At 38.6% G+C, this 15,892-nt stretch overlaps 1 protein-coding gene across 4 annotated transcripts in view; it reads right to left on the bottom strand.

The window, feature by feature from the left end:
- BCAS1 (breast carcinoma amplified sequence 1) overlaps positions 1 to 15,892 on the bottom strand; it is a 52,902-nt gene that overhangs the window by 16,287 nt on the left and 20,723 nt on the right. For 3 of the 4 annotated variants that reach the window (XM_026862158.1, XM_026862155.1, XM_026862156.1), the window contains 4 exons: positions 12,011 to 12,151; positions 8,866 to 8,901; positions 8,330 to 8,533; positions 219 to 386 (listed from right to left, as the gene is read on the bottom strand). In XM_026862158.1, the coding sequence (XP_026717959.1) occupies positions 219 to 386; positions 8,330 to 8,533; positions 8,866 to 8,901; positions 12,011 to 12,151 (549 nt within the window). The remainder of the gene's footprint in view (positions 1 to 218; positions 387 to 8,329; positions 8,534 to 8,865; positions 8,902 to 12,010; positions 12,152 to 15,892) is intronic. The other variant, XM_026862157.1, reaches the window with a different exon arrangement.

Genomic DNA, 15,892 nt, shown 5'->3' with positions numbered 1-15,892 from the left:
GCGCGGGGCGCGGAGCCGTTCCCGGAGCAGCCACGAGAGGGAGATGCAGAACGCGGAATGGCGGCGGGGGCGCGGTGGGGGTCAGGCACCCACGGGAAAGGGCACGACTCCCCTCCTGCGCGCTTAGACACTTCTTTTCGAAAGGTTTTTCAAGGATTGCCACCCCAGCCCCGCAGTGAACCCCCCGCGCTCAGCCCTGCAGGGGGTGTCTCGCTTACCAGTTTAAAAAACTTCCTCAGGTTTGCTTTGGGGGTTTTACTTTCTTCTTTTCTAGGTTTCACTTCTGCGGCTTCTGGGCTCTTACTCTCATCTTTGTCAGGAGCCACAGCTTCTAAAGACGCGTCTGCTTTTTCATTGCTTACGATCTCCGCTTCTTCCGATGCGTTCTGCGGTTATTTGTGGTAAATATTAAGAAAGTGGAAAAAACAGTCAGACTTAATCAATGAGCTGTATTTTTCTTTTTTTTTCTTTTTTTTTTTTTTTTTTTTAAGCAGTGCAGTAAGCTGGTACATGAGGAGAAAATGTGGCACGAAAGCATTCTCAGCCTCACGGTATCTGTACGTGTTTCTTCGGGAATTTGATTTATCCCAGTTTTAAAAAAGTATATAAGATGGTGGGATTTTAAGCACTTGTTTAAATTGAAGAAATAGCCGTTCTTGAATTGCAGTACCAGTTCCCAAACACAATAATTTATCTTTGATTACAATTTAAAAAGAAAATTTACATGACATTACGTACAGTAATATGTCCCCTGAGGACATGATAGGTAAAACCAGTAAAAATGAGAAAGATCATGCCTAGGAGTTTCCACACAACATCAGGAACAGGATTAATTAAAAGACCATGGACATTATTAACTGTTAAAACTCTGTTTAGCACTCTTAGTGAAATACAGAAGTGCAGGGTCCCAGCCACAGCGTTCTCAGGCTGGTCACATGCGCAGCACTAGCTCCTCTTCCCAGCTGCAAAAATACAAATGACTTCTTGAGGTACGAGGCAGTGAAGTAGCTCATCTGTTTACTTCACCTAATCCCACAGGTCACTGCCACCCTCACTGATAGTGTTGACCCTCATTTGAGTTCAAGAAAAGCTGCTGGGTACTTGGCAATGTGTCCTTTATAGAAGGGTTCTAGGTCCCACTGAGCTTTTGTGAATTACCGGAAAGTTCCTTCTCTTATAGCAGTACTTCAACTAGAGACGTGTGGTTTGTAAATTCCTCTGAAATATGGATCCCTGTAAAATTTACTGATTAATCTCCTGCCTGTCTCATTCCACAGCCTTCTCAAGGCTATCCTGGGGATGCTCGGGGTGTTTGACTGAACGAGACCTGTGCAGAGCACAGTATGTGAACAGGAGGCACATTTCTGCTGTAGGAGGTGGAGGCAGAGCCGGGCAGGAGGCTGAACAGGCATTTCCTTAGCTGGCTGCTCTGCCTTTTATAAACACCCTGGTAAATAACATTCTTCTGTGCCCTCAAGAACCACTAATTAATTCCCATCCCACTGTAACTGTATAAAGAAGGAAGATACTTCTTTATAAAAGAAGCTATAAAAAGATACTTCTTTATAAAATAAGCTATTATGCTAATAACCAGGTAATTTGACCTGGAGCAAGCCCGTATAATTTTTCAGCCTATTACAGAAAGGTGCAGAACATTATAAAAGCAGAACAAATTACACCCTCAGCCTCCAATACTGAATCAAACAGAAGCAGTTACTGTAGATATTGGCATTTAAACACACGCTACTGCTTAAAAAACCAGCACAGTTACAGCTGAAATGTGTACTGTGGTTACTAGAGGAAAGAACTGCTGTAAATAAATCTCAGAACGATATTTCACAATTTTTACATGTACTTACAGGAACTCACGTGTAATTCATACTCATAGTTATTCTGACCAAATTAATTTTAGTCGCATGAACATGAGAACAATTTAAAAGACAATACCAAAGATTCACCCCAGCCCCAGATCCTGACTCTGGCAAAAACTGGATGCCTCCTCCAGCAGCAGCTTACAGTACTACTGCCCTCATATACTTTTCCAATTGTCTTCAACCTGGTGATTCCCATGTAGTATTCTCTTTGGTTTAATAGCCCTTGATGGAATTTTTCCTACAGAAATTTAGCTAAGCATTTTCTGAGTTGATATAAATTCCTGACATCCAGCAGCACCCTGTGGCAAAGGAGTCTACAGCTAAAGTATGGGGGTTTTTTTAAAGTATTTTTCTCACGAAATAATTTTATTTGATCCTCTACTGCCTTTATTTTGAGCAATGACTGATATTTCTGTTCACCTTTTATGTTACAGTAGTCATTCTGTATGCTGCTGTCATCTTCCTTTCTGCCAACTACTTTCTGAGCCCCCCCCCCCAATCTTCATTAATGTAGTTCTTCATACAGAAGCCATTCAATATATTTATGCATTTTTCTCTCAGTGTTATACCTTTTAGTTCTATCATATTCTGAGCTGAAGGGGACACCACATGCAAGATGGGGACTCACCATGGACTTCTACAGCAGCATAAGAGATTTTGTTTTGTTCTTTACTCCTCTTTTGTGGAAGAAACAAATATTTTGGGGGTGGGGTAGGGGGGAGAAGAACGATGAAGGAATAAATATTCCTTGTCCCCTGCTGCCTGAGATGACTGCAGCACAGCTTGCTTCCCCATGGAATTGTAGAATTAATTTATATTTATGAAAATTTTTGAGATAATCAATCTATAATAATTTTAAACTATATTTCTGCGTATTCACACATACATATAATCAATTCACTATCTATTTGCTTGAAGGAAATGATTCATTGCATGAGTTGAAACAGTGGCTCAATAAAGCAGCAACCTAGCTTCTGGGAGCTCATCATTCAGAGATTACAGTTTGGGATCATATTACTGCTACGCTGTTACAGCTGCAACCCAAATGAGTTTTGTCTCTCAAGCTACGTCTGTGCAATGGCATTAGTGTCACTGCAGATAACAAACACATCCTGGGGTGAGATGCCAAACTCTGAAAGGCAGTGTCTATTTAAATAAAGAGCTAAGTGACAGTCAACTGTTCAGAGAGACTGATTTGTTTAAAGTGATCAGTGGCTTTTCATACCGTTCTCAATGGATTCCATAGGAGGCTTTAGGAAAGTTTAAATCTTGTTTTAGAACTCCTTATCTTTACTTCTTTTTTTCTTAACTTAGATATCCAAAATACCTATGCAGTTACTTTAATTTGGTACTATTAAGCATATCAGAATTGTTGCAGAAGTTACAGGTTATCTTATTTGAGATCTTAGGCTTGCTATTAAAATTTTTATGACAAATTTCTTATAATTATCTCCAGGAATCATTCTTGTATACCCATCTCCCTCTGTAAGACTGATGTTGAAGACTCTCTTTTACGATTTCATGATCTCAGAGATGTCTCTGGAGGCCTGGTCCAACCTCCTGCTCAAAGTTGCTGAGGAACCTGTGAAGTTGAGCTTTTAGTATCTCCAAGGCTGGAGGTTCCATAACTACCACGAAATCAGATCAGGGTATTCAGATATGCTGGGACAGAAGGAAACTCTAGAGGCATCACAAAATCCTCTTCTCAAATAAGACTGATCAAGGTGACACATTCTTGGAGAATGATGACACAGGACCATGGTATATTGTGTACTTCAGAGATGCTGAGGATGCCTGTGCATGGTATTTCAGTAGAAGGGAAAACTCCTTTCAGCCAAGAAGCTTTTCTGACATACTTTTAAGAACAGAGATTTTAAATTTTGTACCTGTTTCCCCTAAGAAACTGAAAAAAAATATTTTCCATTTATACATTGAAGAGAATCACCAAGCTGTTTCTGGCAAGAATTGAAATTGTAATAGGAAGAACTTGACAAAGATAAAAAGCCAGTAAACTTTCAACAATTTTACATTAACCTAGATGGTTCTCCAGAGCAATGAGCTAAGTTACTTCTTTACATCACCTGGAAGAATGACAAAATTATATCAAGTTTTGTGACTACTTTTAGGACAAAACCTGCAGTTTGTATATAATAACAATTTGCAAACAGCCCAGCTCTATCAGCTTCATAAGTCTTTAATGCATTTAATGCATAAGTATTCTCATAAAGGTAAGTTATCACCTAATTGTATCAACTGAGGTTGCTGGATTCATGGGTCCAGTTTCCTTAGACAGAAATTGTAATAAATTCACCACAGAGAGTATTTTACTTTTTACTAGACTCTTTGTTTCACTGTGTTTGGGAAGCATTTATCCATCTGTTAAATAACAGTCTCCCTAGTTTTCTCCTAGTAATAAACTTACTTGAAACAGTTATGGTGGAAAGTTTGTGTCTACTCTTTGAGTTTTCTAGTTCTTGTTTTGGGGAACTCTTACTACACCATTTTCTTATCTAGGCTCCTGACTATACAAACTGTTGCCTTATGAGAGCGTAACTTATTTTGTGACCTGGATAACTTTGATAGGACTTTTCCTTTTGCTTGCTGCATCCTTCTTAAAAATTGAGGTAAACACTATACCCTGCTTTGATCTTGTGCTAGAGTCTGAACTGGCACTCCCCACTGCATTCATTAGACTCAAGGAACAGTTCTTCTCTTTTTCCTGGGTCATACCTTCTTTATGAAGCAGCTTTTCTTTCATCTTAACAATATATATGAGAGATGACCTTTTGCTCAAGAAATTTCCACTTAAAAGAGCAGTCATGCTTGAGATCTGTTCCTGCCACTCACAGACTCACAGGCAGGAAACAAGAAGGGTTCGAGAGACTTTAACCCACCTTCCTGCCCTCCTTTGCCAAGGCAAAGGCGATAGAGGTTGCTGCACTTAAGGTAGCTCAGCTTCAGCCATCGACGTGCTCTCGGACCTCCACCCTGAAGCCCCCTGTGACCTGCAGCTGCTATCTGAAGGTGCCACTCAGCAGATGTTGAGCTATAACAGCTTAACTAATTAGCATCAACCACTGCCAGCTTATGGTTTAAACCACAGTGGTCTGTAAACAGCTCAGGAGCGTGGTTCTGACTCGTAAGTCCTATTGGTTTTATTCCCTGGGTTGAGAAGGTTAAAGACCCTCCTGACCATAAGGATGACAGCTATGCCAGTAGTCAGGTTGTGAAATGGCCCCCAAAAGCCCATTACTTATTGTCCTCCCCACTCCCTCAACCAGGGGAATTCTTTTTCAAGTTCCTTCATCCATTTACCCAGAAAAAAAATGGCCAGAATCTCCTCTCCTGCCTGATAGGTAGTACCAGGAAGGGAGCAGCTAAACTACTGTGGGAACTTGGTAAGTTCTGAGTAATTTTAACATTTATCTCACACTCTCAACCCAAATATTTATCTTTGCTTTCATATGGCAAAGTATGGATGCAGCTCAGCGATAAAAGGTGTTATTCTGCTTCACTTAATAGCTAAGCAGTTTGCTGTTTGTAAATACCCCTCAGTAAAAAGAGGATTATTTTTCTGTGTTTGTATGGCAACAGAATTACAGCAGCTTAAAATTCTAGTTTTTAAAAAGTATATCAGCTTTTAAAGATAATTCAGAGCGGTCTAAGTAATACTCCCTCAATCACTTCCCTCCATCGTTTACTGACATGCTTTGATCAGATATAAATGAAGCGTCATGTTTCTCTGCCCTGATCAGATATGTACAAGGTCTTGAAACCAGATTTCCAAAACAAATATGGGAAATTACTAACTGAAATTTTCCATTAGTATTCCATAGTATTTGCAAAAAAAAAAAACCCAAACAACCCACCAAACCCAAACGTGCTAGCATGAGAAACATTTGAGTTATGAAAATTCTTGTGCAGACTGATCAGGAAATGGGGCAAATACAGTTAAAGTGGTTTCCATCTGAGGAGCTGAATAAAGATTTTTTTTTCCTATTTCTTTTACATATTTATTCATCTGTAGTCAGAGCAGCAGCGTTAACTGCAATGTGTTGACAGGCACTTCATTAGCTTTACTTTGAAGTGAAAGCTCATCAGAAGATAGATATTTAAGAGACTGCCTGGAAAGAGAATCCTGGATCTATTGAGTGTGGTGGTTGCTATTTGTTAGTTCAAAAGAAAAAACTACACATGACTCTGAATTATACACCTATTTGGGACGGCTGTTAGCCTTGATTCTTTATCCTAGCAAAAGGGCAGTACGTTAAGTGTGCCAGAAAGAAAGATAAAATCACTGCAGAAGAGACACAGAATCTTTGAACCAAGCTGAGTCTGAGGCAAACCTGTAGTCTAAGGACTTTTGTGTGGTTTTTTGGTTTGGGGATTATTTTTTTACATCTATCCTCATTTTATTTAGCTTAAACTGGGTCACCAGGGTCTTTCATCAAAGGAAATATAGTATTTCATCAAGAAAATCCAGTAAAACAACATCAGCATTTTATAGGTAAGGATTCAATGCTCAAGCAGGCAGATTTTTTTTTTTTTTTTAGATTCTTATGACCAAGTTCAGCTCTCTACTGCAGAACTTTACTCCAGAAAACTTGCAAAAAGATTTGATCTCAGCACAATTCCATTCCCAAGAAGTTCTAACTAAAGCAGAAATGGGCTCATTTTACAAATTCATATTTCCCATACTATTGTAGTTCGGTGCGTTTGCGTAAATAATTTAACTAGCCCTTAATATTTTTGGTAGCAACCCAAACCTGCTTGGAGTTGTAGAGAGTTCTCTACAACACTTTCCATTTACTGATGTAGGCAGCTGATCATGATATCGGATAAATTAAATTTAGCGTTATGAATATAGAAGTGAAAGACAGTTTTAGTACAAGGTTTATGCTCCTGAGATGTTTGAAATCCCAGGACTTCCAGAACAATCCCAGAAAATCCAGGACAATGAAGATTGTTGTAAGACCTAGACCTAGTTTAGTTTAGCTCTAATATGAGATGAAGGAGTTGGTGTTCACTGTGGACAGAACCTACATTATATAGAGCAGTAAAATATCTAGAACTACATTAGTTTGGGTTAATCTTTCAAAATAAGCTTTTGAAATCTTACTAAAACCTTATAAGACTTTTTTTTTTTTTTTTTTTTTTTTTTTTCACTTTTTCTGCAAGAAAATGTTCCTTCTTACATGCTTTTCCTTTTTCAAACACAAAAGACCTTGTTCATTATGAAATTACTGAACTTCAAGCCAGATTTATTACTCTCAATTTTACACTGAAACTGCATACAACCATCTGCTAGAAGGCCTTTTTTTTTTAAATTTTTTTTTTTTTTTATTTCATCCTGATGTTCAGCATACATCCTGCTTCTTCTCTCTGTTTTCAAATATGCCAGACTACTCAGAGGAGGAGATTTCTGTAGTAATAATTGCTATATAAAAATCTCCCTCTCCTTTTTCTTCGCAACTTCCCTCTCATTCTAAGTATGTGATTTGCCCAGTTGTACAGGTAATTAAGTCGCAAGTAACAACTGTTTCAAGCTTAGATTGTTTTCAAGCTGTTTGCTCTCTAAATATCTAAACATCTTTTTTTTTTTTTTTTTTTTAATAACATACCCAAACTATGTCCCCATGATCATTGCTCAGTAGGGAAAATACAGCTAAAGAAGCTGCAGGACTAGTCACTCAACATCTGTGTGTTTGGAAGCAGTTCATTTCTGGGATTTGAACTTGAACAGAAGCCCAGGAAAGCAGTCATTCAACACACAGTGATTCAGTAAAGTTTAATACAGCGCTTCTCTTAAATGAAACAAGAAAAGAATAAGCCTTCAACTTATAAACCACTAAGGATCATGGAAACATGTTTTCAAAGTTAGTCATAATTTTAGTTGAAATCATTATTTAACCTGAGGAAGAAAAAAAATTCCCAAGCAATCAACCTCAGTCCCCAAATTTAAAGACTGATCCACACTCATATGAAACTTATTCTGCTGAGTAAGGATGGATCCACCAGATTGCAGTTTTTCAGACATTTAGAACTTAGTCAAACAGTTCTCAGAAAGGAAATTTTTTTTTTATAGCTATATCTCTATTAATGATATAATTTAGTAAAGAATACTATAATCTCGGGGGGATTTTTAACAAATACATTGAATTCACAAAGTAATATTCCTTTTCTATAATATAATTAAAAAATAGTAGAGGCAGGTCTAAAAGATTACAGTTTTGTAAGATTCTTCTACAGGAGTCTAACTGCCGTTATGAGCCATGTGTGCATGTGGCTGCCCAAAGCTCATGCATGCATTTATAACCGCATGTATCATTTATGTCCCTCGTGCATTGCGCATGTGGGATATGCTCAACTTTGCAGATTTGACTGCTTTACTGTAACTCTTGATGCTGTGTGAAGATGGAGCTGTGGGATGTGCCAGCTCCAAAACCCAGACATACCTTTTTCCAAAAGAGCTTGCTCAGTGGCATGGGAGTGGATGATGCTTTCTCCTTCGTCACCTCTTTGGGGGCTTCGCTGGCCGCTGCCTGCTGCTGGGCTGCAGGCTCGGGGCTTTTTGTATTCTGCTTAGACGTCTGCGGCTCTTGAGAGGAAGGGACATTTTTGTCTGATTTTACAGAGGTAGTAGGCTGCTGTTCAGTGCTCTAAAAAGAAACATGAACACATAAGCTGTTGGGACCACGTGAATGACAAGAAACTCGCAGCAGGTTCAGGCCTCACCTCAACAAGAGGTAAGCGCACAGGAGAGCACCACACGCACGGCCGTAAGGTGCAGCTTATGACTGCATCCCTGTCCTTTCAAATGAAGTAATGTCTTGAACAGAGGAAGCGAATTACATAGCAACCCACCCTTCATAACAGAGATGATGAATCGATAAAGAAATTAAACCACTGTCTTTGAGACTGAAAATGATGGGGAGAATAATTACCCTTTGAGTGCATTATTCATACAGATAACTTGACTCATCCTACTCACTTTGGTAGTAGTTGTCTGTTGGGTCTCTTTTGCAGCCTGAAGAGAAACAAAACACAAAGACAAGTCTGTGTCTGGCAATGTCAGTGCTCACAGTTACACAGTTCAGGAATTGTCTGTGTCACAAATTATTTTATTTTTAGTGAATGTTTGTGAAAGTCCTGGCTCCTGCAACCATGGAAACTGCTCTCTGGCAGAAGCAAGGCTGCCTGAAGGGACTGCCAGCGCGCATCCTTCTACCTGCAGCATCGCAGCCTTGTGCTCGTGCTGCTGTCCTCAACCTACTCTTTAAAAATATGTATTTGCATATGCATTCCCAGTTTCTTCAGGTAAGACATTATGCAGGGTTTTAAGATATTAGCAGAGATTTTTGAGCTGGGTCTGCATGTGCAACTTCCAGCGCACACGTACAAGCCAGAGCTGGGTCTTTTCCGCTGGGGGAATCACATACCAACCAGTCAGGGACGTGCTAATGTCGCCTTTCAAGAGGGAAGTTTTGCTTTCCAGGATGCAAAACGTAGGCAGATGACTGTCTGGAAGTGAAGTGCACAGAACAGCAGTGGCTTTATAACTTAGAAGCAAGAGTTGCAGCTCTACAAAGAGGAGCTCTGCAGGTGCTGGGGGTGGGTTTAGTCCATCTGCTCACACTTTTGTGCATTTGGTGGGATTTACTCTTTTGTAAAAAATCACAGCGATGGGTCTCCTGGTTTCATCAAAACACACGAAGCCAGGAGGGATCCAGTTTGTTAAATTCCTTCCTGGCCAGCAATCTATACCAGAATCTATTGACTCTAACATACAGCATAGTTTACACTGAAGATGAGTATCTGAGCTGTACAAAAAGAGGAACAGCAAGCCACAAACTCAAGTAAATGTGGCCTCAGCATCCCTGGGTTTAGGCAGCCTGCTACACACTTTACAGATTTCTTGAAAGAATAGGTGAGAGTTATTTTGCAGGAGCCAAGAACCTTTTTTTTTGTATGTGTGGTTAGCTCTAATGAACAAGATCCTGAGTAAGTGGTATGAAGTACTGTAATGCCATTGAACTGACTGCAGTAATAATGCTGAAAATAAGTGATTAACCCTTCTCTGCCATATAAAAATTCCATAAATCAGTACAGTTATACTGCAAAACTGGCATGCAATGCAAGGCAAATTTACATGGATGGAAATAAAAAAACCCTAACAGAGATTCAACTGTCAAGCGCCATTCAAACACGGTCTTTGAGGTCACATGGCCAAATTACATTTCATCAGCTTGTTATGGATTTATATTAGGATGTACATTGCTGTTTGAAAACAACATTCACACGTTGCTTTAAAGTTAGTATTCATATAAACACAGGACACCAAAAAACAATGTTTCTGTGAGCCTAATAGTCAATCTATTCTTAAGGTACAGAGAGGTGCATTTTGGAAGACTTGCCATGAACTTTCAGAGCAGACAGTGAAGTGCTTATATATGAATGTGTATATTAAAATGATAATTTCAAGTAAAGGAATTAATTACCTATTCATCTAGTTGACACGTCATCCTAAGGCATTTAAAACGAAGAGAGATAAACAGAGCTATTTTTTTACTAGAGGTGATAACTTCAGGGCTTGCCCGTTACATAGTGCTCTGATTTGAAATTCCAGTTTCAATCAGTCTTACAAGCAAACTGTTGGCACCATCTTAATCGATCTCCTTTATTCTTAATATGCTTAAATGATACCTGTTATTGGTTCTGTATTTTGTACGGGAAAAGCAAGCTTGTTTTCAAAACAAGAAAAAACTAAAAAGTAATGACATTTTAAGACAGATTTTATTGGTGTAAAGGTTCAATGCTGTTGCATTCCTTCATAATAACTGCTTTCATTCCAAAGCAAAAGTCTTTAAAATTCTGTCAAACAGACTAATGAAAACCAATCATTTCTCCCAACAAATCATTGAAAGATTTTGGACTGCTATAGAAAAGTCTTAGCACCTTAAAAACTGCTAGCTGGATATTTTTTTACCAGGAAGCCCTAATTCATAAGTAATTAATATTTTAATTGTATTAAATATCAAAGCTTATTAGTTATCAACGTAGTATATACAAAATGGGATCTTAACTTCAAACCGTTGGCAAGAACTGTAGACTTAAAACCATTGAGAAGATTATTATTTCTTCAGTAATATGCAGATGACATCTCAAAAAATGAGACAGTGGAAAACACATTTTTGTTTTGAAAATATCTTAAAGAACTCCCTTTGCCTTGTGCCCTTGATTATAAAGCCCCCTACTCAAGAGATTCCGTGTGGGTGTTTTGAGTGAGCATTAAATATTAATTACTTTCCTCCCCCAGTGGAAGGGTCTCTGCTTCTGCATTCTTTGGGCTAAAAAGCTACAATTCTCTGCTTCCCTACCACGGAACATCATGGCAGATTACCTTCAGAGAACGTAGTAATGCCCAAATATGGACCTTGAGACCAAAAGTTTTCAGTGATTTTTTTTTTGAGATAAATCTAACATCCTCTGAAACAACCATTTGCACAAAAAACGTGCATTTTGAACAACTTTAAAGTATCCTTGAAAACCAAACATTCTCCCCTCCAAAATAAACTTAGAATTTGATCAACAATTACTTTTCTCATTTTTACTGAAAAGTAACTATTTCTGAAGGAAATTTCACGTCCCAACCTTCTTTATGCCATATCAGATGCTGCAGCTCACTAAATCACCCATTTTAACCACATGACAGTGCATGTTAAGGCAATGTAGATCATAAAGCCTTAACTGGAGTTGGACTGAGCTCTCAAACCTGTCATATAATTTCAGGTGCTGCACATCTCTGCATAATTCATTGTTTGTCAGTACCTTCTATTTTATTTTAAGTGGCCGGAGAAGTTTAGTCAGCATTAGTATGTGTAACTAGGAAGCACATAGCAGAGAATGTTAGAGGAATTGTTTCAGAATCCTGAATTCACAGATGGTATAACGAGAGAAACATTGGGCATGGATTGTTTTCATAATGCATGGCACAGAAATGCTCACACCAGTAGTTTTCAGAGCACTGCACAGCTGGCCAGATGCTGATTTCAGTTACCAATTAAATAACTTTGCTCTGTGACAGGAGCCATCTGTTACTGCTCAGGGTTCTGCTCTTGCTAGATTTTCATACAGACCTTATGCTTAAAGAGTTTACTAAATGTGCTGTGTCCTAGCTTGGGACTCTCTGCCTTCTTTTTCTTGGCTCCTTTAGTTGGAGATTCTGCTGTCGTCTTCGGAGCAAGTTGCCCACCATGGCCTTTTTCTGCTTTCGATGCCTTTTGTACAACATTTGAAGTTGAATATTTATTGCAAAGTTTTTATTTTATTCATAAAAGTCACAATCATACATGTAGGGGCTTCATAATTTAAAAATAGGCAGATATATAAATCTTTGAAAATATCTTAATTCTTTATTGCAGTGTTATAGGAACTTTAAGATGTTTTGCATAATGCATTATATAGGAAATAAGAAATATGAATATTCTTGATGTATGCTACATAAAAACATTTCAACTACTGTGTATGAAATTAATAATGAAAGTATCAGAAAATTGTGATGATAGACTGATAATGAAAGTATTGAATGAGCACTGCTTCCCTCTCATTCCATTCTAAATATCTGCAAGAGACACTCATTTTGGGAATCATCACCCACTGATGTTAGAGACTGGATCTCTAAAAAGCTAGGAAGCACATTGAAAAAATCCACTGAAGGACTATAAAATAAAGAAATATTGATAGATGTCTATGTGGGAGAAAAGCAGTATCAGACTATTTTTAAAAAGTGGTAGCAGACTACCTGCAGCTCAGTGCAGACTGGGTAGAGGTGGGTCTGTTCAAATACATGACTTTTCTACAAGTCTCGGAAAAACTTGAGTAACATTTGCTAAAGTGTTCCATCTAACTTTTCACAGCATTGGAAAAATTTTAAAAATCATAATTCAAGCACCTCCTGAAAACTTCACTCAAGTTACTACTGTTGTCACCCCCTCATCCTCCCCAGGTTTCAACACAACCCTCAGGATTTATCAGTGCAGCTTAAGTTTTCATGTTATGAACAATAGGGTGGGTTTTCTTTTCCTTCCTCCTCCACCATTTTAATCTTTCCAGTAATAAAAAAAAAAAAAAAAAAAAAAAAAAAAAAAAAAAAAGAGGGGAGACAAAACTAGAAGTATCTAAGGTTGGTTACCTCAGCTTCAGCATACAAACAAGTTAACAAACAAGTTAACACGGGAGTTTGTTCTATTGTAACTGCACTGTACATACACCCATAACACGTGACTAATCAGAAATAATACAGGTTTTAAAGCAGTAAGATGCCTTTGATAACCTAGTACAAAAGGAGGATATAGTGTTTTTTACTAACTACTTGCTAGTATCCTGGACTTCATTCTGATCTCCCTTGGGCAATTTATTTCCCGATTGCATTAAGACTCAGGCCAACATACAATGAAGAAATATAAACTTTAAAAATTTTACTTCAATGACAAATGAGTCAAGCATTTGCCTTCCAGGTAATTAGCTTGTCCCTTTGTAAGCTTCATTTTTTTTTAAAAAAAACCACACTTCAATAAGGCAAAAATAAAAGCTTCCAACCAGTAAAAAGCTTTAAAATAAGTTGAAGAAAATTTCAAGGAATTATGGAAGCATGAAGAGACCCAAACTCCAAAGAAACAATCGACCTACAGTATTTACAATGTGAAATATCAAGCACTGTGCTTGACCACAACTAATAGGGTAGGAGGAAAGGTCCAAAGTACAGAATGGAACATGTATGAGCACATGAAGTCAACATCTTGGTCTCAAGATAATTTCGTGCAGTGCAGTTACATGTTTCCTACAAAGTGCTTTTACTGTGAAGAGGCTGTGGCCAGTCACATCAAAATTGGCTTTTTTTCCCCCTGCAGTACTCTACCATTATCAGTGTTCCCAAATGTACAGTGCTGCAGGAACAAGTCAGGGTCTGCAATAGAAGGATCAAATAGGTGCTGGGTAGATCCAGTCCAAATGCCGTGTCAGTATAAACTGGCAAAGGATCAGTTCATCCAGGGAAGTATGACTCAACTTATATTTGACTCCTGTGCTTACACGGATGAGGTGACCATCAGGGTGTGCCCAGGCTGAGAAAGCATACATGCCTTTAGCCAGCTGATTAATGCTGGAGGCATCGCTGCTGATAGCCCGGTGCTGCAAAAACCCACTAAGTTCAGCTTTGCTGATGCCGTCCACCTCTGCATTTCCACAGGAGAGAGTTTGCTATCGTGCTCTGCAAAGCTGAAGTGGCCTGTGGCTGTTTCCCAGATTTATGGGAAACTGTCCTCTTTGCCATGGGAGAGCTCTGCCAAGACTGGGAACGTACCAGCCCGTGTGTGATAAAACCCAGCTCCTCCCTGCAAAGGGGGTGCGCGAGCAGCCGAAATGAAAGCACAACCAGGACAAAGGCACAGCAGTCCCTGTGCCAGCCAAGCCGCGTGAAAGCCCCATGGCACTCAGGGGAGGCTCGGACTGCATGAGGCAGAAAACCTCACTTAGGAACACTTCTTTACTATTAAAATATTTTTCAAGGGAAAATGACTTATTTCATTATATGTATCAGCTGAAAAATGTGCAGCTTTCCTTTATGACAATTGATAAATTAAACCTTTTAAACATTTTTCCTTTAGTATAGTAAAAATGTCATTCTTTGTGTCAGGAATACAGTGAAGATAAAGAAATTCTTAACAAAAACACCAACTCCCATTTAACCTCTATATAATGACTTTGCATATCCTGCTAGTCGTCTGGATTTGTTTACCCCCACAGGTGTGATAGCAAACCAAACCCAAACAACATATTTGTTCCCAAATTACAGTACACCCGCACGAATAGTCACCTGTTACAGAAGCACATGGGTGTGCTTGATAAAGGCAGGTATGCAAGCAGGACTGAATAACTGGATTTTTCAGAAGCTGTTGAAAGAGCTTCAAGTCTTGCTGAAAGAGTGCAATTTGCTAGCTACCTTGTCTGGATATCTTGGAAGACCTTAGCCCTGGTTCACAGTTTCCAGATTTATTGAGCTATAATTGGGGAGTGATGTGTGTCCCCCATGTGCTCACCAAGCTTTCCAGAAAGACTGACTTCACCATTTTAGTACCAGGCTATATATAAAAAAAAATAATAATCAAATGGGACAAAAAAAGATTAAAAAAACAGGATAGAAAACAAATGTTGGTGCTTATAGTGATTTTGGCTGCCTAATAGTTACATGGAAAGACAATTTCCTTTTTTAGGGTTTTATTCTTTATGTGTTAATTAAATTTTATCACAGGCATTACAAGAAAAACTTTAGTTATTGTAGTCATAACATGTAAGGAAATTTGATCTGGAATGTCCCAGTTATGCAGTCAGTGATATGCCTGTAAGCCACTAAAACATTAGAAGATAGAAAGCAGCTTAGTACAAGTTGTCTCACTTCTGCTTCTGTTGAAACTATTGTAAATTTTGGCACTATCACAACAGGAAAAAAGGGGAAAAAAGAAGTCTTTAAACACCTACATCTTTCTATTTTAGAAGAATATGTTTATAACTTAATTTTTACAGTTTAGATTTTTCCACTTTTTTTTTTTTTTTTTTACAAGCTTGTTAAATACATGGAATCAGTCAGATATTTTCAATATCTCTAACAGCAAATGAATGAAGCTTTTCTGAATTCACATAAAGAGCCTGATTGCTGACGGATGCTAAAACCAATTTTCCTCTTGCAAATGGAATCAAAGAACAAATGGTTTGTAAAGAAGAAATCAAGAGGCCACACCTGCCTGTTACATGGAGGAGCATTTCTCAGGCTGGTTCTGTACCTGTCCAGTCCATACAGATTTCAGTTCCCAGTGGGAACATCACACATGCTTGCAGTCAGCCTGATGTATTGCATTGGAACAGCTTGAGTGTTCAATTCACCCCACTTAAAAAACCCCACCCTTATCTTCACCTCTGGACATAAAGGTAAGAATCCTGAGTGGTCAGGAAAGGACAGCTCT

Source organism: Athene cunicularia, assembly GCF_003259725.1.
Source record: "Athene cunicularia isolate RWA chromosome 20 unlocalized genomic scaffold, athCun1 chr20_part1, whole genome shotgun sequence".
In the NCBI taxonomy this organism is placed as follows: Eukaryota; Metazoa; Chordata; class Aves; order Strigiformes; family Strigidae; genus Athene; species Athene cunicularia.
This window is presented reverse-complemented; position numbering and strand designations above follow the sequence as displayed.